At 37.9% G+C, this 17,531-nt stretch overlaps 2 protein-coding genes across 12 annotated transcripts in view; both read right to left on the bottom strand.

Annotated features, from left to right (window-relative positions):
• MND1 (meiotic nuclear divisions 1) overlaps nt 1-10,846 on the bottom strand; it is a 50,022-nt gene extending 39,176 nt beyond the window's left edge. For all 6 annotated transcript variants that reach the window (XR_001602077.2, XM_016197771.2, XM_016197769.2 and 3 more), the window contains exons 1-3: nt 10,808-10,846; nt 5,479-5,544; nt 2,344-2,401 (exon numbers count right to left, since the gene is read on the bottom strand). Coding sequence is in view for 5 of the 6 variants with exons in the window: in XM_016197771.2 (XP_016053257.2) it covers nt 2,344-2,401; nt 5,479-5,544; nt 10,808-10,810 (127 nt within the window). In the remaining variant the exon portion in view is untranslated. The remainder of the gene's footprint in view (nt 1-2,343; nt 2,402-5,478; nt 5,545-10,807) is intronic.
• Nucleotides 10,847-11,133: 287 nt separating this feature from the next.
• Nucleotides 11,134-17,531, bottom strand: part of TRIM2 (tripartite motif containing 2) — a 125,757-nt gene continuing 119,359 nt past the window's right edge. For all 6 annotated transcript variants that reach the window (XM_016197779.2, XM_087816512.1, XM_087816511.1 and 3 more), the window contains exon 12: nt 11,134-15,527. In XM_016197779.2, coding sequence (XP_016053265.1) covers nt 15,375-15,527 — 153 coding nt within the window. In that variant the 3' untranslated portion in view covers nt 11,134-15,374. The remainder of the gene's footprint in view (nt 15,528-17,531) is intronic.

Here is a 17,531-nt window from a genome sequence, read left to right as displayed (position 1 = left end):
ATTTGGTATAGCCTTTCTTGAGGTAATTTGAGAATACATATAAAAAGCCTAAGACTACACAAGTCTCTATTTTCTATTCTATTTCCTTCTGAAGTAATATGAGATGTGGAAAAAATTTATGAGGGGGAGAGGTAGGAGTGAATAGGCCCAGAGGATTTTTAGGGCAGTGAAAATACTCTGTATGAAACCATAATGATGGATCTGTCTTCATACATTTGTCCAAACCCGTAGAATGTATAACCCCAAGAGTGAGCCTTAATGTAGACTATGGACTTTGGGTGATATTGATGTGTCAATGCTAGTTCATCAATTGTAACAAATGTACCAATGGTGAGTGATGTTGATAATACAAGCTATGCATGTTGGGAGCCAGAGTCAGGAAGTATATGAGAAATCTCAGTACCTTCCTCTCAATCTTTCTGTGAACCTAAAACTGCTCTAAAAAAACCAGTCTTTTAGAAAAAAATTTATGGGTAGCATGTTAATTACATATTAATTTTAGCAGCAAAATTTGGGAACAACCTAGATGTTTCAACAATAGGTAATGGGCTAAGCAAATCCTGGCACTGTAGGTAGTCACAGAAGTAAACATTAGGAGATGCAAATGCTGGACATCATTTTTTTTAAAGCACATGACATAGGTAAATGTGGATGATATAATGTTATATGAAAAAATACATGAACACAAAACTTTATATGCAGCATAGTTCCTTCTCAGAGAAATGGACAGATACATACATACAAAGACAAATAGCATGTAAGAATAAGACATCACATTTATTGTTTTGCAGATATGGTACCAATCTTGCATCCCAGGAATAAGTCCCTTTTGATCATGGTGTATGATCTTTTTAATGTATTGCTGGATTCAGTTTGCTAATATTTTTTGAGGATTTTAGCATTTATGTTGATCCAGGATATTGGCCTATAACTTTCTTTCTTTGTTGTGTCTTTATCTATGTGCATTGCAGCATGATTTACAAGATTTGGAAGCAGCCCAAGTGTCCACTTGTAGGTGAGTGGGTAAAAAAGCTGTGGTACATTTACACATTGGAATACAATTCTTCCATAAAAAGGAAGTTTGCTACAGCATGGATGGGCCTGGAAAACATTATGCTAAGTGAAATAAGCCATCCAAAGAAAGACAAGTACCATGAGATTTCACTCATATGTGGAATCTAATGAACAAACTGAACTACCAAGCAACATAGAGAAAGACTCATAGATAGAGAGCAGGCACACAGCTCTGGGAGGTGGAGGGGTACTTGTTGGGATTGAACAAAAAAGAAAAGAGAGAGGACTCATGGACATAGACACGGTCAACAGAGTGAACACTGTGGTTATTGGAACAGCTCCGGGGGGTGGAAGAGGGCATAGAGGGGATAAGGGGCAATGGAAAAAATAAAATAAAAAAAAAAAAAGAATAAGACATCAAAATACACCAAAATGTTAACAGTGGTGGTCCCAGAATAGAGGGCTTATGAACAACTTTTATTTTTATTATATTCTTTATAATTTCCAAATCTGTTAAAATAAGCATGTAGTTTACATAATCAGAAAGTCAGTTTAAGAAAATATGTATCCTATATAGTGGAGTCCCTCAAAATATAACTCCCCAGAATCTGTGAATGTGACAATATTTGGAAAAATCATATGTACAGATATAATTAACAATCTCCAGATGAAATCATCCTGGATTTAGGATGGGTCCCAAATCAATGACATTTGTCATTATAAGAGACAGAAAAGGAGAAAACAAAAGGGAAGGCCATGTGAAGACACAGGCAGAGATTAGAATGATGTGTCTGTAAGCCAAGCACTGTTGGCAGCCACCAGAAGCTAGAAGAGAAACATGAAATGGATTCTCCCTCAGACTCTCAGAAGGAGCCAACCCTGTTGACACCTTGATTTTTGACTTCTCATCTCCAGAAATCAGAGAATAAATTTCCATTGTGTTAAGTTACCAAGTTTGTGGTCATTTGCTGCTACAGAAAACCAATACACCATGTAAAGACAAAAAGTCATATTTAATAAATATTAAAACATACATGAACAGTTTTTACTTCTGTTGAAGTCAATTATACCCATAAATAGATAAATGTGTATATTTGTATGCATGTATATATGTGTGTTTGTGTATACAGAGGCATGCATGCATATTCCATTTTAATTTTCCTACAGCAGATACTCCAAACACAGGAATTGTGGCCGTGGACCAAACATCATGTAAAGACTTTTATAAGCATTCCTTTCTAGAAATTTATGTTTCCATAAAGTGAAAGACTGTAGCAGAAAAGATGACCGTTATTTCCCTAAATATCCCAGCATGTCTTTAATACTTACTAATGCCTTTCTCTTTGGGAGCAATCTTCTCCATGTCTTTTAATTGAAATACATCTTTCTGTTTAAAAAAAATTTTTTAAGAGATGAAAAACATTTATTTATTTTTCTACTATATATTTATATTTACCATAATTATGTTCATAAAAGACTGTACTAAAAAACTATGCCTGAAAATTAACAGTGCAATAAAATCAAGCATTTTGGAGCTAGAAGAAACTGAAATTATCTTGTTCAATGCCTTCAATAGAAGGTTTTGCATGAACATACAAATCTTAAAGTAACTGGAGAACACCTTCGCACTAAAGTAAAAAAACTAGTTAAGATGAATTATTTGTTAACATGAGATAATCCAGCTTCTCTGACACTGATTTTAAGAAAAACACAAACAGTACTTTGTTTAGCATATATCATATGTTACAGATTTAGCAGTTTCAACTAAAAGCAAAACAGACGACTGTCAAAAATTGTTTAGTTTCATGGAAGAGCTACACTTAAACAATAGGAAAATTATATAATTCGTGGCTGCCTATCAATCATTCGTCTATACAGGTTGTGTGTCCACCAAAGCAAAACATTATAGGAATCTATACATGTAGAATATTTAATCTTACAGTTAATCCTTTCTTTTTGTAATAAGCCTTGGTTAAAGTAATAAAAAAAACTCGGATAGACAAAGTGAAAAATTTAAGACAGAAGTACTCAGGAATTAGAGGAGAACTATTGTGATAATTGTTTGGAAATCTGGGATCTATTTCTTCCAAAATAAGCTTGAAAAGTCAACTTCAATAGGGTGGAAATTAGATTTCATAAAAATTTAAAACTTCTGCTCATCCAAGGGTAGTATTAAGAAATTGAAATGACAAAAAATGACTAGAATACAATATTGACAAAACATATATATGATAAAAGACTGGTACCTGGGTATACATTCCCCACCAAAGACAAACTGACAGATGGATAAAGGAGTGGATAGATGAATACATAAGTGATAAAGCAAGTAGAGTAAAATGTTAATGGTAGAATCTAGGTGTGGGACACATAGGTATCACTGTAAAATTCTTTCATCTTTCATAATAAAGTGTTGGAAAAAATAACTTCATCTCACTACACTTAAGGTTTAGTAAATTAAGGAAAATACTAAGTCATTGGTCTTAGGGTATGAAATCAATTTTTGCACATCTGGGAATAAACTGTTTAAAGATAATACTCAGAAAACATGCAATGAATTACTGGCTTTAGGTATCTAATGCATTTAAAAAAATCAATTAATCAAACCTATGTGCAAATACTTCAGATTCCCTGGATAAAGGACATGAACTCATTGAGACATCTGCCTGTAACTGGTCATCAAGGAAGAGCCCCAGACATACCAGCTGCCCCAGTGGGGTTGCTGTGTAAATACATAAGCTTGCAAAGAACTAGACTCAGAACTAAAATGTGGTCATTTAAGTAGACAGAGAAAATGGTCTCAAGCATATATTAGTTCTCCCCAGCATTAAACAAAGATAATAAAGGAGAGATGAACACAATGGTTCTAGCCCCTAAAAAAATAACTGTGTAAGCTACCACTAGATGACTTTTAATTAAGCAGTTATGACCTGGGCATTGTAATGTTTTACAGAATATCTCATTGAATTCTTATACCAATAGATGAGAAAACAAAGACTTAGGTTAAAGAACTTCCTTAAAGTCACAAAGTTATTAGGTGAAACAAACTTCAGGTACAAGTTCTCTATCATTGAGCTATAATGTTACCATGTTCTTCTTAAGGGTAATGGGCAAAGAATTATTTTTCTAGTACATTAGCAACTCCAAATATACACATGTATGTATTCATATGGATGAATATATACAGTATTTGAACTGAAATCAATCAACCAATCAATTACAGTCATGCATTGCATAATGACATTTTGGTGAACATGCCATAAGATTATAATGGAGCTGAAAAATGCCTACTGCCTATTGACATTGTAGTTAGTCATCCTCATAGTGCAAAGTATTACTCACGTGTTTGAGGTTATGCTGGTGTACACAAACCTACTGTGCTGCCTGCTGTATAAAAGCACAGCACCTACAATTATGTCCAGCACATAATACTTGATAATGATAGTAAATGACTGTTACTGATGTATTTACTATCCTGTATATTTTACCATTATTCTAAGTGTACTCTTTCTACTTATAAAAATACTTCGCTGTAAAACAATATGCCGTTATGCTGGCAGCAACCTCATACACCTTGTGTTTACTGTACCTATTGCATCATTTTTCTCTTGGCAGGCACAAATAACTGGAAAAAATTAAGGAAGCCTATGTACCATCATACACTACAGACTGATTTATAAATGCAAAGAGGCAGTATTTATCACTGCCTCTAAAATCAGATAATCCTCGTTGTTTTGAATCCTGGCACTATCACTTCCATTTTTTGAGATACAGGACTGGTATTTTATTTAGCTGTTTCTCAGATGTCCAAATCTGCAGAATGAGGACAATAACAACAGTACTGATCTCAGAGGGTTAAAAGGATAAAATCAGATAAGCTACACCACATGACTGGCACCGAGGAGGCACTCGGTAGATGTGAACTACTCTCATTATCAGTTTCAGGCAGAGAGAGGACACAATCAGACATATGCTTTAGAAAGATAATTCTGGGTCCAGTGTGTAGGACAGTCTGGATAGAAAGGCTCTATGAACACTGGGATAAGGTTCTTTTATATGCCATAGCTCACAAGCACAACAGATATTTGCAGAATTTTATCATTCTTCAGGAAGTTCATGAGTATTGATTTCTAATTTTAAAAAGGTACAGTTAAGCCCTAGGTGGTGTGGCTCAACTGGCTGCAGCATCATCCCATACACCAAAAGGTGGCGGGTTTGATTCCCGGTCAGGGCACATACCCAGATTGCAGGCTGGATCCCCAGTTGGGGGTGCGTGATGGAGGCAACCAATCGATGTTTCTCTTTTTATACACACACACACATCTCACTTCCTCTCTCTAAAAATCAATGAAAAAGCATATCCTCAGGTGAGGATTTAAAAAAAGGTACAGTTAACAATGGATGATATATACGTAAGAAAAACATTATGTGAAATACTAAAAATCTTAGGGAAAATGACTGACTTACCGTCTCAAAAAAAATTTCCATCATGCGAGTTCTCTTTTCCTCTGCGCTCAATCCTTTTTTCTTCGACTAAAGCACAAAAATTAAAAAATACACACTACATTTAAAAACAACTTGGTCTGAAACATTATCAAAAAGTTTATTTATGATCTTGTCTGATACCAACAGGTTTGATAACACTCAGCCAGGCCTAAAGACTATTTTAACTAGTCTACGACTATAGGCCAAGCCTTGTGGTTGGTGCTGTCAGTACAATAAAAACTGCGGCTGAAACAGAGCCTGGCATTTTCTATAAATTCATTATTTATCAAATGATCCAGTGACAAGTCACTGTATTTACCTTCAAAAGACTTACAATCTCTCAAAGAAAATAAATAGATATAACTACTTATAACTGATAAACAGGTACATGCACAAATTGTTACCCAGGACGGAAGGAATTACCACCCAGGTGAGAATGAGTTAACTCTGCCCTGGGTAAGGAGGAGAGTGCGCTAAGAAAGCCAGAGGTGAGAAGGATTTTGGTGAGTTGAGAAAGGTGTTCTGGGCAGATCACACACAGGCACAGTGTAATGGAAGTTCATGGAATGCTCCCGAAACTCTGGAAGATGACTGTATGGCGCACATACAGGGAGTGGCAGGTAAGGAGAGAAAGATAGTCTGGGGTCAGGTGATGGAAGGGTGACTGTCCAGTCTAAGAGAATGGACTTTATTCTAGGCAATGAGGAGCTACTGCACAATTTCTAAAGGAGGGAGTGACAAGATTAGAATTACATTTTAGTAAGATAGTTGTAGTAGCATTGTGGAAGGTGGGCTGGAGAAAAGAACCCCTATCCAAATAGAAAATGGAGCCTATTTCAGGTTACTATCATCCTGTAACTATCTTTTTTAGCCAACTTGATATTAAGATAATACGTAACTAAAATGTATGTTAAGAATAAATTTTACTATATACAGGCCCCCCAAAAAAGACAAATAGCCTCAATGCAAAGATTCATAGAAAATAACAAAGGAAAACGCGAATCTCATATCTAGCACTATAATGGAGGATTCTGTTCTAATTTTAAGACTCCGTGCTAATGTTCCTTAAGATTTCAAACATTGCACATAAAAAAGAACTTTAAAACACTTTATACCACTTAAAGAGCAAACATAAATAAAACAATTAAAGGCTGACCCTATCAACCAAAAACTCCATCAGAAAATGAGAGCCCATGACACATGGGGAGAGGGATTTGGAACTGCCATTCTGAATATATACCAGAGTATTAGCCTTTGTTCTATTGCAGATCCTAGAAACCCACCAACTCATCTTCACAGCGATAAAATTATCCTGTGTTCCCTGACGAGTCACATGGGTAACGTAAGTAGCCTTAAAGTTTATATTTTTCTCCTTTTCCTCTGTCTACTCTCAAACACTGCAGTTCCCCAAGTTCTCTATTGATGCCCTCTTCTCCTCACACCTTTTCTTTGATCTCATCTGCTTTCATGATTTTAACTAACACACGTAGTCCTCAAATCTTTCCATTTGAGTCCTGGAGTGTGCTCCTGAGCTTCGATCTCCTCTATCTACCTGCCTACTGGACAGACTTCAAACTCAGGAGGTCTGAACTGAAATCCTCCTCTCCCACATCTACTCCCCAAACCTGCTGTTCCAGATCTTGAGTTCAGTTAGATACCACCTTGTTGCCCAAGCCAGAACAGAGGTTTCAGATGTGAGTTTCTGTCACCCTAGTTTCTTTATCTTATTCCACATCCAAACGATCACCAACCTCTGCCCATTTCAGTGCTTAACTATTTCACAAATCTACATCTGCTCCTTTCCTACCACTTCTACCTCAATTTAGATCTTCATTATCAGTCTCCTGCAAAATACCTGTAGTCCCCTACGCACACTTTGTCTCACCCTCTAAGTCCACATTCTGCACTGTCAAAGCCTTCAGTGGCTCCCAACCACCCAGAAGTGTCCAATATGCTAGGAATGATACCCAAAGGCCCTCTCCCACCTGACCCCAACCTACTCTCACAGGTACCACCCTCCACCTCAATTTTACCATAAAAATGTGGAGAGCTAAGCAATTTGCGCTATAATACAATACCTACTTGTAATTCTCCACTTGAGGAATGCTCTTTCCCATCTCTTTTTTTAAATTATATTTATTGGGGTGACAATGGTTAATATGAACATATAGGCTTCAGATGTGGGTTTCTGTTACCAGATCTGTACATTACTCTGTGTGCCCACCACCCAAAATATCTTCTCCCATCACTATATATTAAGACCCATGCCTTTAAAAACGTTGTTCTACCTAAAACACCTTCTCCTTTTACCTATTTGGAACTCCAAAGTCTCCCAAGCTACGGTTACCCATTCTCTAAGAGAATGTCCCTGAGCTCACAGGCTAGGCTGAGCGCCAATCCATGTGTTCCCAGAACACACCTTCATCAAATCACTTACTACAGTTAACAAGATGTGTTTACTTGTCTCTCTCAGCAGACTGAAATCTTCAGAACATGAACTGCCTTTGCCTTCTCAGAGCTGTGTCAGGTTAGAGAGAGCGGACATAAAGGCCAAGCCTTTACTTCAAGACCATGTATCTAAAACCCTGAACCCTAAAATGTGAAGCTATTCAGGCTCCCAAACCCTACAACACCCACTGGACTCACATAAATATGATACAGGATGAAATAATAAGATATTCTGTGATAACCATTTATTGCCTGGCTTAGAGAAGTAAATCAGAAAAATCTCAGATAGACTTGTTCACTAAACCTATCCACCTCCCTTCATGTTGGCCTCTGCAGTATCTGAATAAGCCAAGCATGAAATTCACACTGTTAGAAGGCTCCCTCAGCTCATTTCACTAGCCCACTGGGTCTCAACCTGCCATTAAAAATCATCTCAGGGGCTTTTAAAAAATACTGATGCCCAGGCACATCCCATATGAACTGAGTCAGAATCTCTGAGAAAGGGCCTCAGCCTGGGCATGCTTATTTTAAAAATCTTTTCTAAGTGCTTCAATTGTGCCCCAGGATTAAGAATACTGCCTTTCTCACCCCAGAATCTAGAGGCCATGTCAGGGGCACTTGTGGAGCAGTGAGAACCCCTTTAGGTATTTAGTCTGTGGCTGCATCAGCGAAAAACAGAGCCAAAGCTTTAGGAAAGGTTCCTAATGCCTTGGTATTACAAACAGTTCCTTGGAGAGACCTATAGAGATTCCATTAGAATCTGTCACCCTGAGACAGGTAACAGGAGAATCTAATGCCCTGAGGGTAGTTTTAGGAAAGCTCTTATCACTCAGCTTGGTGGCTATGAAAGTTACTCAAGAACTATGGGTGAGCTGTATCATCCATTTACATTGCTTCCAAGCTAATTTATTTGTCAGTCTCTTATTACTACAAATAGTTTTTACTCTTCACTACAGTAGGAGAGCATCATGGCCAGAATTAGTTGGGTAGCTCAGTTGGTTAGAGTATCAGTCCGATACACCGGGGTTGTGGTTCAATCCGCTGTCAAACAAGGCACACACAAGAGGCAACCAATGGATGCATAACAAACCAATGTTTCTTTCTCTCTCTCTCTCTCAAATCAGTAATAAAATTTAAAATAACTAGTGTGAAAGGATGCCATATTAATCCAATTCAAAAATTTCTCTAAAAAAGATTAGCAACAGCTCATTTATTTAATACTTAAGATTAAAGAAAATCTCCTAATAGTATAAGTTAGAGATGCATTCAAATTAGTATGTAAGGGGACTCAAAACTTGACTTGAGGACAACAAAGGAAACTTCTCCATTAGGAGTTACAGAATTCCTCAAGTCAGCCCTGTTGATCAATTACAATAAAATTTTGCAAAATAAAATGTAGATATCTGCAGTCCTCAGAAGTGGCAGGCTACATTGCACTTCTCCACTTCCCAAAATACGCCTGGACTTGTAACTGTTTACTCATCAAGCCCAACCAAACGAAAACAGCTATTAATTTACAATCAGGAAAGAGAATGAAAGTCACCTTTGACCAACAGAACGCTAGACTTATTTATTATCATTAATAAAATCAGGAAGTATAGAGTTTACAAAAAGTTTTCTAATTTGTTTCATGCTTCTCCATTATCTGAGGTAAGGATCTGAAAAGAGTTAACAGCACATTAAACCATTAACTGTTAGAAGGTGATTTATGAGTAGAGAGGGATTAGGTAAAAGGATAAAGTTAATGCATTTGTAATAGTTATCAGTAGTCTGTTATATTAGGCCAATAACTCTATAAAGAGAAATATGATATCACAGAGCCCTGGTAACAGATTTAAGTGTGGTCCTGTTTGGCTTCTTACATCATTTCATGCCCAGGTGGCTGGGATGGTAGTTTAACCACAAAGAGGCCGTTATCAGTTGTAATTACATCTGGACAAGTATCTTCAAATAAACACTGTACAACCTAAATCCTTGTCTACCATTAGCTCCGCAAAAATAACGGCCACTTAACTAAATTAAGATACTAAAATCTCAGATCCATTTAATGAGATATTGATTCTCTGCCAAAAGAAGCAGAAAAAAAATAGCACGAAACTTTGAAGGTTTACGAAAATGATTGGATGATCACAAAGACATTAAATGCAAGCCGGCCTGGAACCTTGCCAGGTCCTCCCCTAATAAAACAAATCACTCCCTACCAACCGCGGCGCAAAAGGGCAAAGATACTTGCCCTTTGGTAAAAACGGACGGATTTTTCACAGCAATCACCTAACTGGCATAAAGTGAAGACTCACTGGGTTACTTTTGAAATTATGGGCAATTGAGAAACATGCTCTACACGTTGCGATGCACGAAACCACTCAATGGTCGAAAATCAAGCGAGCCCCCCGGGGCCCCGGGCGGGCGTCCAGCCCTCGGCCTCGCGACGCCCCCCTTCCCGGCGAACAGGGCGCCGCGCTCTCGGCGGCCGCGCTCGGCGGCAGGGGCGCGGGTTCCGGAGAGGCTCGAAGTCTCCGGGCAGAGGGCGGAGCTGACGCTCGGGTCACGCTCCCCGCGGCGAACCTCACCCGCCCGGAGCCGGCGCAGAAGGGCGGGGAGGAGGGGGCGTCCCCGCCGCCCCGGGGAGCGAGGGGCGGGGGTCCCGGGGCTGCGCCGTAGGCGAGGGGCTTAGGGCCGCCCCGTCGAGCCCGGAAAGCGCGGGGGGGCCAGGGCGCCGACGTGGCAGCCCCCCCGTTGGAGGCCCAGGGCCGGAGCACCCGCCCCGAAGCCCACCAGGGCCGGGATCCCCGCTGCCGGGAGACTGGGGCAAACAGAGAGAAAGGGGAGAACGTGGACCCAGCAGCGCGGCCTCAGCTCTTACCATGGCGCAGGGGGCGCGTCTTCGGGTGGCGGGGCCGGCGCCGGAGGTGAGGGCGGAGCGCACCCGCGAGGGTTTGATTTTGGCGCCAACCCCGCCCCGGGGGCGGAGCAACGGAAGGGAAGCGGTGGGAGAGACCGGCCTTCTCCCCGACGGCGCGCAGCGACCCCTGGCGGCTCCGCCGAGAGGCCGGCCCGCGTGGGGCGGGACCTCGGCGCAAACGAAAAGTTTTGGTTGAGGTACCGCTATCTTCCACTTATTCTAGAACATTCCTTCATTTCCCTTCACTGTAAAAGAGCCAATGTTAAGGAAAGAAGCATTCGCGGAAATGGAGAAAACAATCTTTATTATAATGATTTTGAGATTTCTGTGCATGGTAAAGGTAATACACATGAATCTTGTTTCTCCTATGTTTCAAGACAGAATTAAAGTTTTATTGTAGACTAAAGCATCCAAAATACTGCGGTACGTACGTAGCTACGAACATACAAACACTCTGATGCACAGCGATTATTCTTTTCTTTAAATAGGCAGTCAGCGTTTTGATTCATAAAAGAACAAATGAGAATTTATCAAACAGAATCGACGTCCGAGAGCGCAAGTCTTCGTGTTCTATACACAAAACGTATGAAACAGACCGATAGAGATGGAATGTACAAAATTTTTAAAGAAAAAAAAAGGAAGCAAAAAATCTTTGTACTTGTACATGGGCTTGAAAGACTATAAAATTGAGAATGATATAAAGAATCCTATTACAAGAATACACTCTTGATGACAAAACATTCCATGTCATAAAGCAAAAGCATTGAATTTAAGGCTGTGCTGCTCTCAAAGGTTAATGGAAATGCTGTACATTCATTGGAACAACATAGCCAATTGATTAATCGATTTTAGAATATTAACAGCTTTCATACATTCTCCACAAACAAACCGCACAATCACTGCCACACAATTCATCTTCATAAAGTTTAAGGTTAACACCATGATTTGTAGCTTACTGTCATTTAAAACAAACCAAAAAATTATTTATTTATACCAAACAAATCTTTAATGGGCACTTAGTTCCTTTATGGCAATACTAGATTCCTAGTTATCAAAAATATTAAAATAATTGTAAAATTTAAAACCCTGCAACGTTTACAGAATGCAACAGTATTACAACTTTCGGTTTTAAGCAAAATTAGATAATGTTTGCAGCAAATAGCTTTAATTTTATCCTACCTGGAAATGTCATTTTAAAAATTATTAAACCAAATATACTCCTCCCTTTTCACAAGCTGGTGAATAGAGAGGATACTGTAGAGTTCTAATGTACAAAAAGATTTTTCCCATTTGAAGCAATCTGCAGATGACCTGATATTTATTTGGCATTCTTTCCAATTAACTCAATAGGTATTACCAAAGCATTTATGTGAATCCTTTACTGTTAAGGATCCATAGTCACTTGCTAGTGTACTGCTATTCCAGTTAACTCTATGTTAGGACATACCCTGTATATTTAGTAGTAGAAGCAAGTGTGTTCTAGTTTCATGGACCTGTAGTATTTATTTGCCTCAAATCTAGTAAAAAAAATAAATGAAAATAAGGAAACTTGGGGACTTGTTTAGTTACTGGAGATGAAAGTTTGATCAAAATACTAAGTACCATTAAAAATGGCAAAGTCATAAAGACTTATTATTCATGTGTTTCTGGATGGTCAAGTGATCTCGACCCCCCCATGTCCAGCAGGGGAGGTCTGTTTTGGGAGGGAATGCATTGTCACTGACCTTTACATTCTAACTGGCAATATTTTACCATAGTGCCCAGGGGAAATTTTAATGGGTAATTTTTCAGTGCTACTTATCATGAATGTATGACAGGTTCTGTACACTTGACAAAGAGAAATCAAGCAATAATGGTAGCCCAGAAAAAAAGTCACTTATTTTAATATCCTTCTCAGTTTACCAGAAACCATTTTCCATAGAATGTGACAAAATTTCACTAAAATCTTGCCTATTCATATCTTAGCAGCACTTTCCCCCCTAAAATATGCTTGCCAAGAAATACAGTAAATGCACATATGTATCCAAATATGAAGTGTTATTTATATTTTAACATATATGATTACATATTTTTGGGGAAAAATATCATGTTTCCTGGAGTGCCCATAGCATGTGTTTTAGTAACAGATAAACAGGTCTGAATCAAAGTATCTTTTCTTTCATTCCAGTTTGTGCCAATATTGATATGTAAAAAAATTAGCTTTGTCTTCAATCTAATTGAGATATCCAGCCTTATATGGTATGATAGGTGGTTAATTTCTAAATTCACATATATCATTTAAATGTTGTGCAAAAAAAACCACACCTTTAAGTAAATTAGTCTTAACATCAATAGCCTGTGACAGAATCTAAATAGGAAGCCATTTTTACTTTTTTACTTGTGAAAATAAGGTAAAATTAATCTAACCAATCTAAAAGGTTTTCTTTTAAATAGTCTAGGAGCTATCAGAAGTCTAGCTTATCTTTTATGCAGAATATTAATAAAGGGCAAAATGAAATTCCCTCCTAGAGTGTAAGCTCCAAGGGGGCAGGAATTTTGTCTGTTTCCTTCATCACTATGTCCCCAGTGCCTAGAACAGAGCCTGGTTCTTAGTAGGCACTCATTAAATATGAAGATTTAAATTCAAAGACTTATTCCACTAATGCTAGGAAACAGTCTTAACATTCTAAAAATGTTATTGACTTTTACATCTTTATCACAATCTCAGTATTTTGAAAACTCTACCTAACTAAAAAAGTACTAAATCTAAATGTAAATCTTTCTGAAAAAATTTTTTTCAGAGATTGATTTGGGTATAAATTTGATAGACAACTGGAAGTCGCTTGATTTCCCTTCTAAATTTAAAAAATTCCTATATAAGAGAGTGACTGAATTATAAATTAATAAGCAATAAACATCACATTCATATAATTATACATATGGGAAATGTTTTCTTATAGTACAGTCCTAAGGTGCTTTCAGTGAAAAAGATCCCAAAGTCATTATCAAAAATGCCAAACATGACATCCTATTTGGTAGAACTGAGTAGAAAATTAAACAGTGAAAATAAACCACATCTTAGTTTACAGTACCAATGACAGATTAATGACTGACTAAATTATTCTTACCATTTCTCAAAATGCATTTATACTTTGTTTAAATGTAACTCAAGTTCAACTTTCCTTTTTTGGACCTATTTTTGTTTTTTTGAAAGACCAGAAGGCCATTTTCTGATGCAAAGTCAGCCGATACCATCATTCCTGGAAAATGGCAAAAAAATTTAAATCTGCTTTAGGGCTTGTTCTAAAAGGAATGTGCTGAAGAAAGGCTGGGCGAAGCTTCTGTCTTTCAGAGTGCTGCCTATTTCAATACACCAAAGATTCAGCTATATATATAGATATATATGATACATTCTACCTTACCTAATCATGTATACATAGTCCTTTAATGCCTCTACTATTCATTAGACAATGATAAATAACCATAACATGCCCTTACCTGTAATGCTTTCACAACTTTGGTAACACTTGCTTTCTAAGGGGAAACCATTACTCAATCACATGCCTTTGGTTGACACCATTCGTCCTCCAAAGGGCTACTTATGGCTCTCTGTCCTAGGATACTGGTGTCCTACTACATGTGCTGACATTTTGCAGGAGGTAAAGCTTGCGCTTTCATGAAGTGGAAGGGGAGACACACATGAGAACATGGCACATAAAACATGACTAACTGTTTCTTGATTACATTCCAGTCCATTGATCTGGAGTGGGGCTGCTGTTTACCAACAGGTAGCATTACTGACGTAATATGCTTTTCAAAGCATTAGGAATTTCAGGTTTCCCTTAAAATGTACTTTGTTTTTTGATACAAGGTGAGTAGGAGAGAGAAGGTGAAAAGAACACAAAAATAGGATCTCCGATCTAACCCAGGAAGGATGGAAAATTTGCATTTATTTTTAAGTGCTAAACTCAGAGGCCTGCTAATTGCAGATGAGAGGATTTTGCAAGACAGTCTTAATTTTTTTCCTAAAGTAATTTATATGTAGTTATTGATAACCAAAAAATGTCACAAGAGTAATACCTAGTGTAAAAGTGAGGTTAGAAGATCCCCAGGTCTTGTGACCGAGGTTAAAGTATATAACTACAACAGATTTTGTTTTTGTTTTGTTTTTGGAAGCTCTGCGCGAAGGCTGCCATTCACAGGATTAACAAATACCTTTAAATTTCTAGGTATTTTTTAATGCTTATTTGATTTGCACAATTAGTTTAATTACATAAATCCCTGTCCTATAAGCCATAGTTCACAGGTGTAAAACTTTGCCAGTTTTATAGATTCAGTAGAAGAGATTTTTTTTTTTAACCCTAAAGGTCAATTACAGGAATCAGATATGCAGTTTTTAAGGAAATTGTTACATTCAGAAATAACCTTGGAAAGTTCACCAATGATTCCTTCTAGCATGAAAGGTCTAATATAATCTGGTCCCGCGCCGAGAAATCCGTTCCAGTTTGTAGTGCAAGACCTTTGTAAGGGGCTGTCCAGCCGCCCACTGTTACTGCAAGTACCGGTAGACCTTGAAACAGTGGTTTCCAGAGTCTGCAACCACAACGTGGCCGTCTGAAGTCAGGGCCAGGCCTTGGGGACCGTAGAGTGGGTCGGCAGATGTGTTAATGTAGGACAAAAACGATCCACTTCCATCAAAAACCTGTCAAAAACAGAGTGTTAGGGGAATTTATAGTAATATGATGAAATAAAAGTTAGAAAACTCTTAATGCTAATGTTTTTATTATAAAAGCATGTGTGTAATCCCCTAGGTTTGTTCAGGTCACTATCAAATATATAATCCCTCCTTCTACTTACCTTGCTTTTGCTCCTCTCATGTTCTAAGAGTCACTGACAAAGAACATGCCATTGGCCACCAGATCATACTTATATTGTTACAGTGGTCATATTTGAGGGGAATGCCCTGCTTGCTGCTTGAAAAATTAATGACTCTTATTTCTCACTCTAAACCTTCACTTTTTCCCCTTTCTAGTCTCACATCCCTCTTTTATCCACATTCATAAGTGAGAAAAATCAGCAACTAGATCACAGAAGGATGGTCCTGAGAGTCATAACATGTGATGGAAATAAAGATTGTTTTTTCTTTTCAGAAGAATAAATTATAAGAAATCAACATGTACACGGGTTCAACATGGTTCAACATGTACATCTGGATATGAAGTGGTCTTCTTTTGTTCTGTAACTTCTGCTATGATGAAATAAAAGGATCAGGAACACTTCTTCAGAAAGCCCAGGCTGGTTTCTTTTGGCCATTCTGTTTGGCCGTCAGGTGCTCTAAAAGGCAGTGTAACTAGGCAGGTGCTACGAGGGTCACAACACAGCTCAGCGTCTGTGGTCCTACACAGAAGTGCTTTGCGAACTTGGCTCCCTGTAGGCTTCTGGCTTCCCATGAGACATAGAATGCCTCTTTCAAATGGAGATGTCCACTGGGATAATTAAGCAAGACAAATATATTTCAGAAATAGAAGTATTTAGTGTTACATTTATGGTCTCAACCCTCTTTCTGAGAAGTAGATACTTATATCAGATTCAAATAGCTGGCCATTGCTGTCCTGCCAGAGACATCTGAATGCTAGACTTAGCCAGAGCACTCTGGGTTCTCCCGAGCATTGCACGGGCCACACTGGCAAGGACGAATAGCCCCGTCTGTAAATGCATGTTTAGATCCACGCAGGTGTCTACACAGAGAAATGGTAGAAAAAAAAAAACTAGTCTTCTTCAGTTTGAGGATTTAACAGCTTTATTTTTAATTTAGAAAAAAAATCATTTTTTTTATCATGGACCCCTTTGGCAGTCTGACAAAGACTATATAGTCTCAAAATAGTGTTTTAGTGTTATTTTTTCCAGACTGTAACCAGTTTTACTATTTTTTACACCAAATCAAAATGCCAAATGTCATTCATGATATTATTATTCTGAAATCATGGAAATATATTTAAATTCTTCTTCTTCTTTTAAATTTGTTTTTGTTCACTTTTAATACTGAAATAATTATAGATTCATGTGAAGCTACAAAGATAGTAAAGAGAGAGCCTGTGTACCCTTCACCCAGTTTCCCCCAATGGCTGGAGAGTGAATTGTAAAGTGTTCCCATGACTTCTGTTTTCTGGAAGAAAGTGTGCAGAACTGATGCTAAATCTTTAAACATTTGGTAGAATGTTCAAGTGAAATCATCTGAGTCTAGATGTTTATTTTGGAGGAGTTTTCAAATTATGAACTGAATTTCCTTAATCATTATAGGGCTATTCAAATCATTTATTTTATATTAGGTGAGTTGTAGAGTTTGTAGTTTTTGAGGAATTGGTTCATTTCATCTAAGTTGTCAAACGGATGCATGTAGAGTTGTTCAGACAATGTTCTTATTATTCTTTTCATGCCTGCAGAGTCTGTATGATATTAGTATTTTGTATCTTTTCTCTTCTTCGTTGTCAGTCTTGCTGGAGGCTTGTCAATTTTATTGATCTTTCCAAAGAATCAATTTTGTTTTTGTTTTGAATTTCACTGATCTGATCCTGTCTTCTCTATTTCCTTCCTTCTGCTTGCTTTCAGTTTGCTCTGCTCCTTTCTCTCTAGCTTCTTGAGGTGGGAGCTTAGATTATTAATTTGAGACTTTTCCTCTTTTCTAATGTAAGCATTTAGTGCTAAT

The sequence above is a fragment of the Miniopterus natalensis genome, chromosome 4, assembly GCF_054644295.1.
Source record: "Miniopterus natalensis isolate mMinNat1 chromosome 4, mMinNat1.hap1, whole genome shotgun sequence".
NCBI classification, from domain to species: Eukaryota; Metazoa; Chordata; class Mammalia; order Chiroptera; family Miniopteridae; genus Miniopterus; species Miniopterus natalensis.
Note: the sequence above shows the minus strand (reverse complement) of the source record. Positions and strands in the feature narration are given on the sequence as shown.